Genomic DNA, 20,755 nt, shown 5'->3' with positions numbered 1-20,755 from the left:
CCTCGGTGCTATTGAAGTACCAGTGCTCACTGTGGGCTCCAGGCACAGTGGTTGTAGTGGAGTTGCAGCCAAGGGAATTGGGAAGGAATTGCACCCTTGGCTGTGTTCTGCTGGGATTTAGGGCAGGACAGCTCCCCACGTAGCACTGCACTGGCCTGTGCTGTTTTGTTTTACTAATAGCATGCTGCCACACTGCCTTTCTACAGCTCTATCACACTAACATCACTGTGCTTTCACCAGTACCTATGATTAAGCAAAAGGCATACAATTTGTCCTTAAAAATGCTTACTTCGGTGACATCAGCTATTGTTCAAAACAGCTGTGTTTTTCAATATCTGTAAAAATATCTTTTGTGTCATTCGGGGGGAGTTTAAATGGAAGTGTACAGAAAAGTAGGGTATGTATCTCTGGTATCAAGTATTCTTGAAAGACAAAACCTATCTTTAGTGAAATATGAATTGCAAAGTAGTTTGCCACTCTGCAGTTCATCAGGTCATCACTGCAAGCCCAAACTTTCTTCAGTCTTGCATTTATTTATTTTTATATTTAGCTTCAGGCCTGTCATCTGTTAAAATACTTCACTACTCCCACACATACATGCTGTACTAGCAGTCTTACCCACTTGGAAGAGTTTATTAATAGAAGCTCTAAGAGTTAAGTCATTCTTTCATGTGGTAGCAATAAGATTTCTTTCAGTTGAACCTCCTCAGTTCCTTAAGAAAGAAAACTAGGTTTAGTCCTTAGCTCACAGAAAAGTAATGAGACAGTAGCTTAAGGTTATTTTTCATGTCCCTGTGATTGCAAATTATTTTGAGGTTCTTGATTCTCTTTGGAATCAAGCTCAGGTTTAAATGCCCGTTCTGTTTTAATGAAAGCTTGTTACTATGGTTCTATATTTTGAATGTAACTAAATTAAACTTAACTATGTGAAAAGGCTTAGCTCAAAGAAAATACTATGGTATTCCCAAGATAAAAAGGCTTTGCTACAAATGGAGCCTAAAATGTCCAAATACTCCATTTTTCTTTTCTTTTTCTTAGTACCATATCCCTGGAAATAAATTGGCTTGGTAAAAAGGGGGTAATAAGGTGTATCTTAAATTACAACTACAAGACACACTGCAGTCCCCACAAACTTCAGAGTTCTTAAAAAAATAAGATTAAGAAGATGTTCTCTTAGCCAGAACCTTTTATTTCTGTTCTGGGTTTACTGATCCCCTTCTGTCTCCAGGCTGTTTTTAGTGAATATTTGATTGTTTCTGTTACCTTTCACTGTGATTAGATCAGAAAGGGCAGTGGTAGCCTTGTTCTGCCATCAGTGAGAGGAAAACGATACTGTCTTGTCAACAGGAGGGGGAGCATGTGCTAATAGGAAGAGCAGATGCTGCTGCTCTGTATTTGGATTAGAGACCCTATTGATCCAAAGAGGATTTATAGTAGCTGTGAGAGAGAAGATTGTCAAGCAGTGTCATTGTTCCGTTGTTAACCTTTCCCTCTTTAAGCCAAGGGTTGGAAGGTAGAAAGGTGTTACATCTAGGGAGGTTTTTCTTTTTTTTGGTGATTATTTAAAAAAGAAAGATAGTACTCTGTATAACAGTCTCATCTCTGAAAACAAAAATTAATTGCTGCAGTAGATTTTAGTGTCTTCATTGCAGTGAGAGTTGGTGCCATTCTTGATTCAGAGGCAGTAAAACAGCAGTTCTCTTTGTTCCTTTTTATGATTATTATTTCCTTACTGAATACTTAAACGTGCCTATTAGTTCAGTGTAATGAGCATTTACTTAGTGAACTGCAGATAAGATTCAATAGGACCTTGATAAGGCTTTGTTAAGGAATTTTTCATTCTGCATTCTAGAATGATTAACAGTGTGGGGGTTTTGTTTGTGCTAGGATTTTCAGAAAAAAAAAACCAACTTAAAATACCAAACTGAGAAGGATTTGAAAGGCTAAACCACAGTCTCGTCCCCTCAGGAGCACAATAGAATACCAAGCTTTTTGCTTTTTTTTGCCTTTTTTTTTTTCAGAATAGTACCTGCAGAGACAATCTTCTTTCTGAATTGCAATTTCAGTTTTATTTTTATATCAATGTGATTGAACTAGTGGGTTAGCTATATTTATTTGTTTTATGTTCAGCTGTCTGCTAGATTTATACTAATGTGGTATGTTTCCCTTTCTCTCTTCAGCTTAATAACCAGTTTGTATTTTGTTTTGATTTTTCAGTCCCGTCTTTTACCTTCACACCAACAGGTATATATTTGCACTTTTCCCCCCTTCTTTGTTACTTAAGCATGTTTGTGGTACTATTTCTCTTTCTCTGACATAACCAACCAGCCCAGCTGTTCTGAAGGGTTTTTTTAAGCAATGTCATTAATGACAGGTATCATTATTTGTTCTCTGAGTAGTGTGCATTTGCTTTGTGGCTGACAATATTTTCTATTTGTGTGTACGATTTCAAAGCACACCATTCCATGCCAGCATGCCATTTTGTAGCATGATCCTGTCAGTTTGTACAACCTGGGCTCTTTTCCTGCATATTCCAAGGGAGTAGTGTGGCCTCCCACATCTAGAGATGCAAAAGGTGCTTCTGGTGGAGGATGAATGACTTAGCACAGCCCAGATGCTGACTTGAAAGAGATGCAGTGAGATTATAGCTGGTGAAATATTTGTTCCTTTTCTTTCCTCTGAATCTGCATTAATCCAGTGGCCTCAGAGTTGTCTGCTTTGGAAGATACAAAAAATCAAAGTGTTCCAGCAGTTAGAATTCTTTGCTTGCTGCCTTAAATTGTATTTTGCTATGAAATTTTAAAATAATGATTGTGTTCGGCTTAAAAAGAAGTGCATTTCAAATCTGCTGCCTTGAATTGTATTTTGCTATGAAATTTTAAAATCATGATCCTGTTCAGCTTAAGAAGAAGTGCATTTCAAATTCAGCGTGAGTTTAAAATCACTTTCTGTTTTGTTTTGTTTAGAAATGTGCAAAATACTACATAATCTGAACCATAGCCCACCAAAGCCCATGAGAGCCTTTCCATCCTGTAGAGCTGACCTTCAGTGGGTCCTACAGTCTGGCAGCTGAGCAGTTCATCCTCTGCAGTAGATAAAACCCAACACATTCTGTACCCATCGGTGTTCTGCTTTTCCTTTAGCCTGAGTGAACAGCCAGGTTGTTTCTTTGTTCGAAATCCTCCGTTTTCACAAGAGACCTGTGAGACTTGCAGGACGTGTGGACCCAGGCAGGGTAAAACCCACCCAGCCCAGCTCTGGGAAGTTTCCCAGGGAATGCTAGCTCCTAATCTGTGCTGATGTGGGCTCTGTGCAGCAGCTGAGTTGCATCCTTCAGGCTGGACCACAGAAGAAGCCAGCCCTGAGTGCCTGCACTCATCCCCCAGGCTGGGCTGAGCTGGGTCAGCCCTCCCCACGTGCTGTTCATCAAACTGGAGGGTGCCTGCTCTCACAAGCCAGCCTCTTCTGTTCAGTGCAGTTGTTTCCTGTTCAGCATGAGCCAGAGTGGCCCTCAATGTTTCTGTAGGCCTTTGAGTGCCTCAGTGGAGAATAATTCAAACTCTTTATTATTTTGCTCTTACTTTAATTGGCTAAACAGAGGGCTTCTGTTGTAATCTCCGTCGTAGCACGCCACTGAAATTCTGCAGAGGTTGGAAACTGACATCTATTCTCTCCAATGGATTCTTAACATTAAAAGAAAATATCAGGGTTTCTTAAGATGTGTCAGAGCTGGAAAATAAATAGCCTTGAGATTTTTAAAGAAGAAATTCAGCAAAACATAAAGCATGTAAAACACTTAAAAGAAAAAAATCCTTGGTTTTCAATCCAGAATCTCAGTCATGCTTTGACTTTAAATTGAACCTGGCTCCCCTCTTTAGCATTACCTACAGTAAAAGACTTACCTGTAGGAATGCATCCTACGTTTTAATCCTGTTATTGTAATCACTGCCAGCATTTATCTCTCTCTTGCAGACTCCCAGTTTGGAGTTCTTCTAAAGAGCAGAATTTGGCTGCTTGTTTTCAGTACATTCCTAGCTGGAAAGTGTAGAATCCATCAGCATATGCAAGGAGCCAGTCTCCTTAACCCTTTGCCAAATCTGATGTAAACCTGCAAAATTTATAGCACTGTTTCTTCTTGGATGTTTGCATCCTAAAAACTAATTTCTCAAACATCTTGCTTCCTGTGAAGGATATGCAATCCACACCAACAAACAAATGCATGTGGACATCCACTTTGTTCATGGAGAATACTTTTGAAATGCTAGAAAAAACAATTCCTTCTAATTTAGAAAGTGTTCTTTCTGCCAGACTGTTTTTTAACCAAGATTTATATATTTGAATTTTTGTATTATTTAGTATAATTTATAAATCCAGTTGTTACAAAATGTGCAGCTTCTGTGGACTCCTAGGGTGTTCTTGTTCCCTGAGTGTATTGCAGTAGCATTCAGAAAGAGCATTTGTTTTTGCAGTAGCTTCAGCTGCAAAGAGCCATTATTTACATTGGAAGTAAGGTCTGGTATAGAATCATGATACCTCTTTAATCTTGCCAAAATAATAAGGTAGAGCAAAGCTTTAACATCCAGCCATTCATGAAATAAATATATGACCTAAATTCTTCCACAGAGTAACTCCACTGAAGTCAGCAGAGTTATGTTAAGAATAAGTTCAACCTGATGTATGGCTTCCTGCTTTCTTTAGCAATACATGTGTGTGTGTGTGTGTTCAGAACAGAACTGAAATATAAAACCCTGTTGGGGCTAGGACTAGCAGTTATCAAGCAACACAAGTATTATGTCTAAACTTGGATTTAAGGCAGTAGCTTGCAGAATGAGACTCAGAATTAATGTATAAACAATGAACAATTATTGTCTTAGCTAAAATGAAACAAAGGCAAAGTAAATACTCTTATTGAAGGAGTCTTGTATGATTTTTAAAGTTTTTTCCTTCTTTTTATTTTTAACTCTTTCAGTAACGTATCAGAGAGGAGGAGAGGCCGTAAGCAGTGGAGGCAGGTAATTATGTGCTTTGTTCTTATAGGTATAAATTGTGTGCAAATAAATTTAAGGATTCCAGGAATTCCGTTGTCCTTGTAAGTGATGGCAGAATAATTACTTGCTTAGATAAGTTTTAGTTCATTATAGCAATGTATACATTTTGGCCATATATTTTCTGTCTAGGAGAAGGGTACATGGTTTGAATTTTTAGGTTGACTTCCAAAACATGATTTGAAATATTTTCAGCTTTGTTAACCTGTAAAAACTGCATCTCAAAAAATGAGCAGCAGAGGGAGTGCTTTAACTTCAAAATAAAGACCTGGCTTACCACCTGATTAAGGGAGTAAAAGTAATTAAGTCGTGGCCTTTATGAAGATCAAGAAATATAGCTGCTTCACAAATACTACAGAGAAAGAAAACGTTTATTGGTAAAAACTCTTGAAGACATAAATGGCTTATAAGGTAACACTTAAGGAAAAAAATGTTTATGTGAAGGCAAAACAGTTAAAGCATTGCTTAAAATAGATGGAGCACTGAAGGAGAGGGAAGCAGGTTGTAAATTTGCAACCACTCCCTCTGAGAACCAGCTTCATTCCAGATTGAGGATTTAACTAAGGCATGTTCACTGGGTTTACGTTATTACTTAATGAATGGCCATGGAGAAAACAGTAATTTACATTTCCTCTGTAGGGGTAAAGTTTTCTTCAGGAAGAAAAATAATGGTTTTAGCAAAAAGGCAGGTCAGAGCAGTGGTGCTTTAGCAGCGCACCATTTTTTTCCTAGGTCACATTCAAAGACTTGGCATGATGCTGAAATAGTGCTAAAATCTCAGAGACCAGCTGGGCACCAGTCCTGTAACAATTCCTGTTCATAAGTGGCATTTTGTGATTCCTAATTTGCAAGACCATGCAAAAATTTGGTAATTGTGAAGATTAGGCATAGAATAAAGCATTCCCAGTCTACCTGAGTGCTGTGCAGAGGTGAGGCTGTTCAGCTCCTGCTGCAGCTGGACCTGGCATATCATGAGGAATTGCAGATATCTCTGCCCAGCACTTTGTGCTGCTGTGCTCTCATGGCCACAGGAGCATGGAGAGAAGCTTCTAGAACAGTTACCATGTGATTTTTAAATGGAAAAAAATCTGGTAATCACTGGGTTGCTGTCCTTACAACAGGAGAGTGAGAAAATAGGAGAGAAGAGGGATGAACCCTCTTTCCCTGAGAGTTGTTCAAAAAGATACTCAGCTAACATCTTTTGTGTTCTTTGTGCCACTGTGCTTTCTCACTCTTCCATTAGCACAGGCTAGATGAAGCACTCTCACACAGAGAACAGAAATGAACCCACCAGTGTCTACATAGTGCACAGTAATTTTGGTACTTCTAGAGCATCAACTTCAATTTTACTGTCCTAGTGTTCAGCAGCAGGGCCAGACTCTAACAATGTAATTGATTCAAGGTGCAAACATCTGTGCTGGCTTTGTTCATTTGCATATACAGCATTGACAGCCTGTGTGATGTAACTTATTTTGTAGAATATGAAACACAGTTCTGCAATGTAACAAAAAAAACCAAAACGTTATTTTTGCATATGAAACTATCTTCTGATATCCAAACCTAAGGTTTTCACTCCCTTACGTTATATTTGCAGTGTTTTGGAAAGGTTCAGCATTTTTGCCAAGTACAGTTATGTGAGCATGTTAAAGCATTTTTCAGATTTCAAAATGTCACAGTGATATATTTCAACATAATCCCCACTTGTGGGATGCTGAAAAAACACCCATTTCTGTGGCAATCCCTTTTCTAGACAGGATTTGAGTAATGGTAATTGTGCTGGGTAGACTCCAGCCAGCACCCACACAGCCACTTGGCTCTGTCCACCCCTGCCTCAGATCCTGTCCAGTAATTCAGGGAGTAAAGAAATTTGCTGCCAAGGTTAAAGATCTTTGGAAATTATGATCTCAAACCATCACCAGGTTATGGATCTGTAATGCAAGCATCTCTTGCCTAAATGTCTCCAATTAGTAGAATTCTCATATGCTTATATACATCACATCACATTTCTTACATGACAGCAGGTATGAAGGCAAAGTAAATTTTAGAAACAAAGGATCTTTAATTCTCTGTGCAGCAAACCAGTACACAGATCTTTAAAGTGCTGAAACATTCTGGGATGCTTTGTCTCCTCTAAATGCCTTGAGGTGAAGGTTCATTGTAAGAGCAGAGTGTAGGGAAAAAAAAAAGCAGGGAATTTCAAATCAGCTGGCCTGCTCACAGGTCTACACAGCTGTATATTTATTTCAGTTTTTTTTTAAAATGCTTCTTTACTGAATGCATATTGGCTGGTTTGTAAGCCTGACAGCAAGTCAAGCCTCATCACCTCCTATGTTAAATTGTCAGATGACATATGCAGTACAGAAATATATACACATATATGTATAGATCTTTTAAATGTCATTCGAAGTCTATGACTTAAGCCTGCAGCACTGACAGACTCTATCCCCCACAAATAACTGCATGCAGCTTGTATTTTCAACTTGCAGTTTAAGAGGATTAGCATATTTTATTTTTCAAGATCATCACATCTAATATTATGGAAAATAGTTTCTGCACTATTTCAAATGGAAAGTTGCCTGTTAAATCCCAAGAGAAGGGGACTGTTTTCATATATGTGTATGTGACAGTAGCTAAAATTATCCATTTTTTAAAAGCACCTTAGTTATCAAAGGCGATTTTAAATTGTGTGGGACTGTAACATGCCCCACTGCATTGTTAGCATGAAAACTCAAGAGCCACCAAGAATTCTACAGAACATTCATCAGAGACTTTCACAGTCACTACAAAAATTCAGCAACTTGGAAGACTGGGAATGCTGATGACAGGAATACAGTTTATTCCAAATGCAGCCAGCATGCAGCATTCATATCTGGATATTTTTCAGGTGGTCAGTATTCCCAAGTACCTCAAACTCTCTTAGGAGTTGAGTGGCTTTCTCATGAACAAATGTGTGGCACCCCCTCAGCGTCTTTAGTGAGCTCCAAATGCTCCCAAGCCACAGAGGTTTCTGTTATCTGCTGTTCCCTTTGATGCACCACAGTAGTACTATCTGATGGTGAGGAGAATTTGTTCCATAAATAACCAAGAACTTGGGAATATTCACACTTAAATGTGATTTTTACTTATGCATATCCATCCTGCTTGCACGTGTGAATTTTTTGTTTATTTGACTTGCCAATTTCCTCTTTTTTACCTTGCTTTCTTTAAGAAAGGGTGAAGGGGCAGAAAAATAAAAGTACAACCTCCTAAGAGGAAAAAAAAATTAAAAAATGAAAACCAAAGTGACAGGTGGATGTTGCACACCAAAATATAGTGTAGTCCAGCAAAATGAACTCGTGCTGATCTTGACTGCTCACTCCTGAGTGATTTAGCAAGGAACAGGTTAGACAGGAGACTTGAAAATGCTAAATAATTGAATCAAGCTAAGTTTTTCAGTACTGAAGCCTTTTGGTACGTGGTATTATTTTGTAACATCTCACTGTTTGGGAAGAGTGTCACTGCAATGTGAAAATGCTTTTGTTTAATTTTTGAAATGACCAAGCTTTGTTTTTACAGGCCTGGACTCCTAAACATCAGTGAACCAGCCACTCAGCCATGGTTAGCAGATACTTGGCCTAACACAGGAAACAATCACAATGACTGCTCCATCAGCTGCTGCACCTCTGGCAATGGCAACAGTGATAGCAACCTCACAACGTACAGTCGACCAGGTTAGATTTGTTTCTACCTTGCTAAGGAACCTTCTTTACAGAATACATGCTTCTAATACCTGAGAGAGTGTACAGGTTTGTTTGGGTTTCATTTTCAGTGCTTTTTAGGCTTAATATGGTGTCTCCTCTATGTCATGATTGTGCTTTTGGTCCCTTTTTGAATCTTTTCTTGGTGCTATTTGGATGGTTGTAGCAGGCTTAAGGAGCCCCTTTGAAGTTCAATACTGCCAAAACTCACATTGAACTAATACATTTTGGCTTCTGAATAGAGCAGATAAGGTCATTTTTGGTCAATGTTCTGTACATCCTTGTTGCTTGGATGGAGAAGGAGAAAGACCAAAATGATGCTAATGTGGTTTTCCTTCTGGTTTGGATGTGATGGGAAGCAAGAAATAAAACATTGCTACAGTGCTTGCAACAAAGTCAGTCTGTTTTGGCACACTCAGAACTTCACTTTGAGTGCCATTCGGAACAAAATTGGATAGCTGGTCTTCTGTTTAGGGTGTGTGAATAAAGTTAACTTCACACACTTAAAGCATTAAAACATTAAAAACATTACATTAAAGCATTAAAGCAATTGCAAAATGTTGGGTTAAGTGGTAGTTCCTGGGAGCTTGAGCAGGACTCAGAGAGCTCTGGAATAAAACCTCGTGAGGTCTATGGAAGACATTGAGGAAATACATCTCAAATATGCTAACTGTTGCACATTTTATTTTAAACAGACCTTAGGTTCCTTTTGGTTTAACCTTGTGTTACTGGTGAGGAATGAAATAAGTCTTTTCCACTACAAATATCTCTACTGGTTTTTGCTGGTTTTTGCTAGTAGCATGTCCCAGCAATCCAGAGGGGGAGTGCGTGGAGTCGCATAAGTGCCAAGCAGTATTACCTCCTGTAATTAATGTGAAACCAGCTCAAATGGCTGGTAATTCATGAGTGGCAGTAATGGCAATTCATCTCCTGCAGTAATGCTGTCTGACAGTGACCAGTGCCAGCTGCTTCAGAGCAAGGTGTGAGATTTTGGCATTAGAGGCTTGTCTCTCGCTCTGGCTGCAGATATCACGTCCACCAGTAGCTGTTTAAAAAGGTTTTTGATTCAGGGATAGTTCACTGTGGCAAGGGCAGACATAGCAATTCTGGTAAATAACAAACTCAGAAAAGGAAGAGAAGGCAAACCTTTTTTTTTTTGGTTGCAACCTATTATAACATCTTGTATTGAACTGCAGTGGATTCTCCCTCATTTTAGCTTTCATATTAAGCTTGGTTCTGTCGCAAAGTGTTCCCCTCCTTTCAAATAGAACTTCAGAGCTTGTGGGTCAGACAATGTGCTCAGAGTGGTCTCTTCTTTTCTGGAAATTCTGCCAAATATTCTTAATTCTGTCATCGTGGGCTGGTTTATGCTCTGAAGCAGCAGCGATGGATATCCCCTCAGTAGCTGTGAATATGCAAAGTAGCTGCATTTTTAATTGCTTTTAAGTATAGCACTCTCTTCCAAGTCTACAGAATGGGAACCAACTGTTTCAAAAGTAGATGCCATAAAAAATCTAACTAGATAAATCTTCTGTTGTATAGGTAAACCAGTTTTAAGTACTTGTTATGAGGAATTCTAATGTGTCTATGTAAAAAATGTACCTACTGCATATACTGTATTGATTATATTGCCTCACACACAAATCAGATGTAGTGCAAATGAAAGGAAGTAAAAACATATGTTCTAAATGACTCTGCAAGGATATTGTAACAAAGCCTGAGGTATCAGGAGTGAAGAATATACTGTATATATTATTGCCCAGTATAATACAATAGACTTGGAAAGGAAGAAAGACTAGTATGCAGTAGGTGAGAGAAATGAAACATTTAAACTCTAGAAATCAAGAAGTTGAAGACTGTGAAGCAATAAATAACAGAGGCAGTAAAAACATCTCACATACGAAGGAAAAATATATCAAACAGTAAAGCCTTCAAAAAAACCCACAGGCTGGGGGGCATGAAATGTGCAGTGATAAGTTCTATGTGGCATGTTCTGATATTGTTCCTTAGTCACTGAAAATGTGGATTGGTGGTCTTCTTACACAAGCATTATTTTATTCCCCTTTCTCGGGTAATATATCTCTAAAAATATGTATGTGTTAGGGAATGTTTTTGAAATTGAAAATCCTCTATGTTTGCTAGTTGTTTCATTCAGAGTAATGGTAAAATCTTGAATTCTGTATGTAGTTTGACGTGCCATCCTCTCCAGTAAATTCATTGTGGATACAGGTAATGGACTTTGGATTTTGAATCAAATTCATTAGCATAAATACCACTTCTTTTAAAAGAGGAAAACTATATTCCTGGTGAGTGTTATGTAATTACTGATGCATTAATCAACTGGAAAATGAGAATTTTTGCTTAAGGATCATTGAATGCTGGTTCTACTAAGCCTTCTAACTGCTGACCCACAGACTACTTTACTTCATTCAGTATTCTCCCAGTGGACTGGATGTGGAGAGGAAAAAAATATGTGGGCTTCGTGTCACGCAGTGGGAAGAGAACATGGCAAGGCAGGGACACTGTTTCATGCAGTGGCCAGAGCATCAGCACATGTCAATTTACTGTCTGCAATAAGTGGTGGTCTCAGGATGCAGTAAATGTCAGAAGAATTAATTAATGCTGTTTATATGAAATATCTTTAGCATACAAGACAATGTATTACTGTGCTATTACATATTTTGGAATATCCCAAGCAACTGAAAATCAGCAAAAATTCCAGAATGCTTTTCTGCCTTTTTTGTTTCAAATTAAAATATAAGATTGTACAAGCAAACAATGATCAAATAAAGACTTGCTACTGGGCACAGAGTTACCTTTTACATTGTACTGTTTTTCTTTAATTCTCTTAAATGTAATCATTTCTAAGTCTGTTTTATGAAAACCTGTTGTATGTCTATTTCTTACCACAAATACAAGAGTGTCTAGGTACTGTTGAGGTGACATGAGTTGAAGGTCTTATTTAGTTACTCCTGCTGTGAAGTTTTGGTTGAATTTCCCTTGCAATGCAACTGATTTTAATCACAATTACTGATTGAATATATATACTGTTATGAGAATAATGTCTAAAACCATGAATGTTTATATGGCCACGATGGAAAAGCCCAGCAAGGTAAGTCATTGTAGATATAATTCAGCAGGTCTGAATTTACAGTGAATCAGAACAGTGAACCCTACTTTTGGAGCAGTAGTGTATAAGGTAAATCATATTCTGTAAATTATTACATAGTTAATGGCACTATCTCTGCCTCAGTGTGTCTGCTGCATGGATTCAAGCCATGTAGTTGTGCAGTGAGGAAATGTTAGAGGGGGTTTCATGGAAAGTCTGGTGTGGGCGAACAGAATGACCTTTTCTCTTTTCTCTCCTCTGTGGTTAGCCGATTGTATAGCAAATTACAACAATCAGCTGGACAACAAGCAGACAAACCTGATGTTGCCTGAGCCAACTGTGTATGGGGACGTGGACCTCAGCAACAAAATCAATGAGATGAAAACCTTCAATAGTCCCAATCTAAAGGACGGAAGATTTGTCAGCCAGCCTGGGCAGCCCACTCCTTATGCCACCACTCAGCTCATCCAGTCCAGTATCAGCAATAATGTTAACAGTGGCAGCGGGGACACCAATGAGAAACACTGGAAACCCTCTGTTCAGCAAAAGCAAGAGGCTCCACCCATACAGTACAACATTATGGAGCAAAACAAATTAAACAAAGGTGAAGAGCTTTTAGCTTGTTTCTCCTCTTTAGGCGTCAGAGGAGTTTTGACCTTCTGGTTCTGGGAGTCTAAAGCTTTCAGGTTCAGCAATTACAGGCTTCTGCAGTGCTTTTAGGCTTCTGCCTCTTTAGATTCAGAAATACACTGTTTGCAGTGTCAGAAAGTTAATTAGCACCACAATAACCTTTCTGATATTGAATTTGTTGTGAAAAATAACAAGCTGTGTCTTTAGAAAAAAGTTAAATAAAATACATTTCCTGTGGATATGAGATTAATTTAAATTTAATAGTAGTTAAGGGATTGGTTAGGACAGAGGCCAGATATTTTATTCATAAGCCAGATGCATGGTAGTCACATTATACTCTACCTTAAATTTTAAATAGGTCAACCTACTCTTCCCAGTTGTGGATGGAGACTCATTAAATCTACATGCTCATGTAAACGAATGAAATTTTGCATATCAAACTCTGTAAAATTGTATTGTGTTGTACACTGGGGGCACAAATGGAGTGATCCAATTCATTTTAGACTTGTTCCTAGCAAGCCTTCAGTTCTCATATTGAGAGGCAATGCTACCGCACACAATTTTGGAAACTAAATTCCTGTGTTACCCTGACTGAAGTCTCTGGATCCAGAAGCTAAAAATAAATTGATTTCAGTGCTAACGGGAAATATCAGAATGTGCTTTTGAGGCCTTGAAGGCATGTTTCTTTAATATACTGTGTGGGAGCTGGAAGAAATAGGTATGTGATTTCTTCTTTCTAGTCCTCCAGGCTACCATGCAACCTCCTTTAATAACCTGATTTGCAAAACAGTATCCCTAGGAGTTGGACCCATTCTAACTTGGAACTTTTTTGCAAGGTTGTAACTCGGGTGATAGAATAGTGATAAGTGATCCAGTAAAAAGAGACATTTCATTACAGGAATGTTGATTTCTCTACTGGACCCATCTACTCACAGAGGAGTTCAAAGGGCAATATTAAATGTCACACCTTCCCTTGACATAAACATGCCAAAAGAAAATTCAAGTGTTTTGGCTCCTTACTAGAGGGTGAAAGCTGTATTTTTTGTAATTGTTCTCTTTCATGAACTGTGTATTACGTACCTCTTTGGGAATTAAAACATGTTTGGTCTTTATGTGCTGGAAGATACTGCATCTTTCAAACTGTGTATATTACAGCTGCATATTCTCTAGGATACTGCAGTGTGGAAAGGCCCCCTTAAAGCATTGTCTGCTGACAGTCATATATACATATTTCAGAGTGCTGATTTACTGTTTATCCTCTGTGTAAACATATGCGGTATGTAGGGCTTCAGCGTGGTCTGTGGAATGCAACTAGGCTGAGAAACTATTACAGAATACACTCTGGTGTGAAATTTATCATTTTGCTCTTTTTCCTATGCTTACATTATCACAAACATTTCTGCAGCAGATGGGAACTGAATTCTTAGTTTTGTTTATTTTTGTTTTGATTTGCTATTTTATGAGTTGATATTCTGATCTCGGTTTTCTCATTTCCTAAGTCAAAGCCATCTTGCTGCTGATTATACCTATAGCTTTTGTGATGGGAAGTAACTGTTTTGATGAGTTACATGCTGTGCTTCATTGTCACTACTTTATGTCCAGTGGTTCTGTTTATGATGCAGTTTTATTTGCTGTATGAAGAGTAACCTACCTCCTTTTTGTTCTCTGTGAATTGTAATTGCTTTTTAGCACAAGGGTATTGTTCTGCCAGATGAACATTTTACTTCTGATGAAGTTTCACAGATCTGGTTGCCAGATCTGGATTTAAAAGTCATAAGTGTATACCAAGTGCTTTGGAACTAGAGAGCAAAGTTATGGTAACAGCTATTAGCAAAAAAGGCCCTGCCTGTAGAACCTGCATGATCCAGTGTAAATAAAAATATCCTTGGAGCCAGCAGACCTGAAACAAAGACTCCTGTTGTAAGCCAAATTCAGTTGGAGCTGCATTGTTGCTTCAGCAGATCATTCAGCCCTTGTCTTACAGAGCTGACTCCTATGTGGGTGTGTCACCTTTGAAATACCAGAAGTAGTTACTGCAGTCCATTGGTTGCTCTGCATGCATAAATTAGGCAGAAACCATGGAAAACCAATCAAGGTGACAGTATTTGTATGCAGGATGCTCACACAGGTGATAGGTAGACAAATAAATAGGTAGATTCATTGAGACTTGATGGTTGCAGAAGCTTTGTGGAAACCCTGTGCACAGAATTCCATTTTACTCCCTTTTTAGCTGTGCAGCTACTAAATTCCCATTATTTCCCCTAAGCCTACAGTACAGAGGCAAGATAAAAATAAAACACTATTGGAGGATGATCTTTTCCTTCACAAGATGAAGTTGTTTCTAGTTCACTACTTAAAGGAGATCTTACTTTGTGTTATAAAGCAAGTATATAAAAGTAGATGTGTTCCTGAAGGGCAGCATTAACCATACCATTAAACTTGCAGATTACCGAGTAAATGACAACATTGCTCCAACTATTCCCTACAACCAGTCTTATGACCAGAATACAGGTGGATCCTACAACAGCTCAGACAGAGGCAGCAGTACATCTGGTGAGTACCTGCAGTGTTCTCCAAGCCTTAGGCTTTGTGGTGTCTGGAGAATGTAGCCATGGATAGCAATATTTACTGGGCTTAGAGAAGAAGTGAGGAAGGGGAGGAATCCACAGAGAGTAGATGTTGGAAAGCACAAAAACTGTCCCAATAGGTGCCTGTATTTCTGTTACATCCTCAGGATTGCTTAGTGTCATCCAAATGTGTCAGTTAAGTAACTGATTTTCTGAAATTGTAAAAGTCATGAACTCAAATAGTGGTTGGATTTCCTGATGCTGATGGTGTACTGGGTAATGTGTTTTCCAGATGGGCAAGTTATAGCAATTTCTTTCCAACTGTCACCCCCCAAAAAAAAAAGTATTTTAATTTATGTGTCACCTTCTTTGTACTTTAGTGACTTTTTTTCTCATCTCTTGGATCTACTTACCCAATTCATGAGCAAGCTCAAGATAAACAGCAGTTGAGTGATACCCAACAGAACTCTGCTTTAAGTTTTTCATTTTGTAAATTAAACCCATGTATTACATTGAGTAAAAACGCATTCAGGCATACATAAAATTTTCATAAGTTTCACTCACTATATGTCAAAATTATATTTGTACATTATTTAGATATAGATGGTAGATAATTAAATTTTGTTTGTCATTGGCATCTCCTCTACAAATGATCTAAAAGTCCTTTATAAAAATCTTGAAACAAAACAGCTTTTTGTGCACTCTGTACTTTGACACCACAGAATATGTTTTAATTCAAAATTTATGTTTTATCATTGTAGTATACCCTTTTCACTTCCAGGTTTGATTTCTGGTAGAGGTTTAGCTCTATATGAGCTAAACCAGAGTCAAAACATAGGCTTGGTTTGGGGCTTTATTGTAAGTGTGGTAGTTAGGCTGTGTTTATTTACATCAAATCAATTTCAGGGTGAGTTATAGCCACAGTTACGAGTGCCTTGAACTTTACATCTACTAATCAAGGTGCAGACTTTTCCTATTCTGTTCTGCTGTTTTCTTTGATAGTACAGTTGCCTTAATCCTAACCTATGCTTTGTCCTGACTGATTCTGACTGAGGCACAGCAGAGACATAAATATGTTGATGAGCCCTGCTGTAGCTCTGGATGATCTGAATTCTCAGTGGCTGGGAGGAGATAAGAACAGCTCCCAGTTCTCCCAGCTGCTCAGCTGTGTTGTTCTGGGAGATAGCCTTTTGCCCATTCCCAGGTCTAAAAGATCAGGATGTGGTGCTGAGCCTGTGTTCAGTGATGTTAAGACTTGAAATGCAGCATGAAACATCTCAGGGGTATGAACCATGCAAATTAAAAATGAGAGGGTGGTGTTCTCCATGCTGATACCTATTAGGGTTATTCATAACTCCTGACAATTTATAGTCCTATGCCAAGGACTCCAGCAGGAATGAAGGAAGGTGACCAAAGTAATAAATTAATTGTGTTGAACCATGTATATATCATGGTGGTTAGGATACAGAATGCAGGTCGCCTTGGGATAGTTAGTGTCTTGCTTGTCATACTAAGATACCACAAAAACAATTTAACATAGCTGAAACATGTGTATCTGGCAGCTCATGTGGGATGATAATTACCAGAACTACTGTCAGTAAGAGTGGAAAATCTGAGACAGCAGAAGTGGAAAAAAAAACCTTCCTAAATCTCTCTGCAGTACATTTAATCATGTGTATAATGCTTTACTGTGATAATAGAAAATCATGCCTCAGTTTAAGAGAGAAATGTGAATGATCCTAAAACATACTCAAAATCACAGTGACTTTATCTACATAAAAGGAGTTTATCTATAATAAAGATGTAACAATAGCAAAGAAGGATTAAAATGTATATATGCAAGGAACAATGGTTGAGTCAGTTCTCATCTTAGCCATGTCCAAACTTAAAATTTGCTACCACCTGAGTAATTGGTCTTATGCACAGTTGTTTGAACTGTTGAAGCTGCATTGCTTTATTATGAGCTGTAATTTTCCAGTAATAGTAGTTGAAAACATTTGTGAAATACTTCATCGATCTTTATTTTTTTTCTGTTATTTTAGTTCTTCCAGCAATTATTTTCAACTGCACCTGCCATTTAGACTAAAAGTAGTAATTTCATTGTGCCTAAAATGTTTCGGTGGACAAGTACAAATTACCTATATTCAGTGACTTAATGCAACAGTAGAACTTTAATAGATCATATCTGTATCATATTGTATTTTAGGTTCTGGCAATTAAATAGGATAAAGGCACTTCAGAAAATACGTCTACAGCTCATTTGTTTTAGATGATAATCTTTAATGTAATTAACAGAAGTAGGAAGCTCACTCTTAATGACATTGCTTGTAAAATTCATTTATGGTTTTATCACATTTTGACTGTTTATTTAAAAAATTGAAGTTTTGTATCCCGTGTGTCTTTTCCATGCTATGTAAAGTTCCTGGTTATTCAAGCACTTAAAATGTCGATCAATTCTACAAAGAGGCTACAAGCACAAACTAGGGTAAAAAGGAGGAATGCCAATTTGCTCCAAACTGAGCAAAACAGTAAATTCTCAAAGAATGCAAGAGCATCTGGGAAGGGACTGAAGTTGTTTTGGTTTTCATAGCTAGTGGCGAGGAGGGACTTCAAAGCATGACAAATATGTGCTGCTTTTTATTCCCAGGGAGTCAAGGGCACAAGAAGGGTGCTCGGACCCCAAAGGCTCCCAAGCAAGCTGGCATGAACTGGGCAGATCTTCTCCCACCCCCTCCAGCACATCCTCCTCCCCACAGCAACAGTGAAGATTACAGTCTTTCAGTGGATGAAGGGTAAGGTTGTGCACCTCCCACTTTAACCACCAGTTAATTGAAGTGTGATTTGCCCTACGAGCTGGCAGTGAGACCTTCCTCCAGCACTGTTCTGGTGCTGCTGGTCAAGCTGCAGTGTGGCAATTTGGAGAGCACTTAGTGACAGTGGTGTGCATCCACTCAGCACATCCTTACTGAGCTGTTCTCAAGGGCACAGAGAACAATGATTTGTTTCTGGGCTGTTAATACATGTATCACATATGCTAATGACATAGTACAAATTTAAGTCCTTATTTTCTTAAAAAATTAATTTTAGCTATGACCAAGAAATTCCTTGTCCTGTGCCACCTGCAAGGATGTATCTGCAGCAGGATGAGCTAGAGGAAGAGGAAGAAGATGAGCGAGGTCCTACTCCACCTGTCCGAGGAGCAGCTTCCTCTCCAGCCGCTGTCTCCTATAGCCACCAGTCAACTGCCACCCTCACCCCCTCTCCCCAGGAAGAACTCCAGCCCATGTTGCAGGACTGTCAGGAGGATCTGGGACACACACAACACCAACCTGACCGGAGGTGTGTGAATGCAAATGTAGCGAGAGAGATGTGACAAGAGGCATCCGAGCCCCACTGAAAATTCCTGGTGAATTTAGTGAGGCCAACAATTTCCCCATTATTCTGTTGCTATTTAACTTCTAATCCAGGATGCTAGAACTATTTTAACCTAAGAAATAAGTAATTAAGTTGCTTTGTTATTCTACCATGGGAAGAAATGCAGTATATCACTTTAGGGTATGTACGATGCTGACACAAGTTAAATTCACAGTCATCAGGTTATTAAAGTGGTATCGTTAGCACAGCTTACCATATAATTACAGTTCCATTGTTTCCAATAGATTTACTGCATTATTACCATAAAATAGCATGCATTATTTCACAGTAACTGTGCAATTAACTTGTCACCAATATGTATGAATATATATAAATATATAATTTTTATAACCTATAGATTTTCCTCCTCTCATAAATCCTAATACAGGAAATTACTGCTTGCAAAACTTTCTTAACATTTCCATCTAACCTTATTTAAAGGAATGACCAACATTAATAAACACAGATATTTGCTACAGGGAAATTTTGTTTCTTCTCTGAGTTGCTTTTACAACTGTTTTGCATATAAACTCTCACAGCTTCTCTCCCATAAAACAGTGAATTCTGAATGAGCCCTTTTATGTATGATGCTTACATCTCTTGGCTTTTGTTAAGAAGGCACAGCTTTTCCATCCCAAGTGATGGGCTTTTATTATCTTTTTCCTCCAGTGGTTTGCACATATTGTTTATTGCCACAAATATATAAACTTACTGGCAGCATGCTATGTGGAATTTCTATTTTTAGCAAAATGTAAGCCTCTTACAATGAAATTTATATGATTTTTCTAATTAGACTGTAGAGCTGTGATTTTTCAATGTAAGTTATTGGATATTTATAGATCTATTTTCCAGAATGTTTTTTAAAAGTTAGGTCATCTTTACAGTTCCCATTTTGTAAGTAGGCAGTATTTATACATATTTTTTTAAAGGGGTCTATATCTGCTTTTCTTTAGGTCCCCCTACTTGACCTGCCTTGGTTTGTTTCCTTTACTCTTTATGGTAACACTTGTACTGTGTATCTTTTCATCCTTTCCTCTTCCTTATCTTCCTGAGTCTTTAAAATCACTCTTTTCATTATTGGATGGCAAATTTCCTGTAATTGCCATTGGCCCTGGTATGCTGGTCCACAGAAGTGTTCATTTTAATCACTTAAATTTTCTGAGTTATTTGAGAGGTAAAGCTAGGTGGACACAAATGAAAAGGGGAAAAGCTAAGTGACCAATAGTCATGAGTGGCTTTCCAGAATCTGTGGTTTTCTGGAGACTGGGACATGTGTCCTGACATACAGAATGGAGTAGATACAGGAGCAGATGTACACAAATATGTATAACCAGCCAGTAGCTGTCTAGAAAGTAGAAAGTTTCTCAATGCAAAGACTCCTGGTAGGTCACCATCAGTGCCATCAAAACTTAGTGGCAGAAGGAGCTGGAAGGATGCTCCAATTTGAGCTCCCAGGCCATACCACTTACTCTTTTTGTGGACTGAAAAAATGAAATGTGTATTTATTTTGTCCCTCCTACAATGGCTAAATCTAGCTTTGCTGAAAATCTTAGAATTTGTTAGTGACTAATTTTGTCTTTTCCATCTTACTTTTTCAAATGTTGTTTCTTTTCTTTTTGCTGCATCCATTTCATTAGTTAAAGTAGTCATATAATTCTCTTTATTTGATTTGTAAGGCTTGGCTGGCTACCTGTTCCATCTGATGGTGTTGATACAACCCAGGGCTGCTGTTGAGGAATTGGGTGTCCTGTGCTCAGCAGCAGTAACCCATTCTGGATGGGTGGGGTCCTGTTTGAATGTGGTGTGGCAATACTTTCAAACTAGGAATACATTCCAAGTGGTGCCCTTCCACATTGATTTTGGGTGTTTTATAAACAGTATATAGTGAAATGGTAGATGGTGTGTAGTGAAAATAATGCCTGAAATGCTGTTTGTCATACTTTTTATTAGCTTTACTCATAGTTCTGCTGGGTACTATTTCGTTTGCTGGACAGAGCCAGGCATCTAGAATAGGATTGTGGTGGTGAGGGTGTACTGTAATATTTCTCTGTCTGGTGAGCTTGCTGGAAATACAGCAAACTGATATACAAACCTGTGGTCTGGAAGAGTCAAAAAGCAAAGAAAAAAACTAAAGATTTAGTGGGATAGCAGGTGGTATCATGTTGAACCCAGAGCTGAGATAGGAGACAATGTCACTGTGAAACTGAGAACCTGCATCAGATAAAGGGAAAGAAGAACTGTTAATTCTGTGTG

The 20,755-nt window shown here is 38.3% G+C and overlaps 1 protein-coding gene across 5 annotated transcripts in view; it reads left to right on the top strand.

Moving 5' to 3' along the window:
* The window catches only part of ROBO1 (roundabout guidance receptor 1), a 688,715-nt gene that overhangs the window by 651,879 nt on the left and 16,081 nt on the right, over positions 1-20,755 (top strand). For 3 of the 5 annotated variants that reach the window (XM_030954600.1, XM_030954591.1, XM_030954616.1), the window contains 7 exons: positions 2,218-2,244; positions 4,970-5,012; positions 8,601-8,755; positions 12,160-12,495; positions 14,967-15,074; positions 17,736-17,880; positions 18,176-18,427. In XM_030954600.1, the coding sequence (XP_030810460.1) occupies positions 2,218-2,244; positions 4,970-5,012; positions 8,601-8,755; positions 12,160-12,495; positions 14,967-15,074; positions 17,736-17,880; positions 18,176-18,427 (1,066 nt within the window). The remainder of the gene's footprint in view (positions 1-2,217; positions 2,245-4,969; positions 5,013-8,600; positions 8,756-12,159; positions 12,496-14,966; positions 15,075-17,735; positions 17,881-18,175; positions 18,428-20,755) is intronic. The other 2 variants (XM_030954625.1, XM_030954609.1) reach the window with 2 other exon arrangements.

The sequence above is a fragment of the Camarhynchus parvulus genome, chromosome 1, assembly GCF_901933205.1.
Source record: "Camarhynchus parvulus chromosome 1, STF_HiC, whole genome shotgun sequence".
Taxonomy (NCBI): domain Eukaryota; kingdom Metazoa; phylum Chordata; class Aves; order Passeriformes; family Thraupidae; genus Camarhynchus; species Camarhynchus parvulus.
This window is presented reverse-complemented; position numbering and strand designations above follow the sequence as displayed.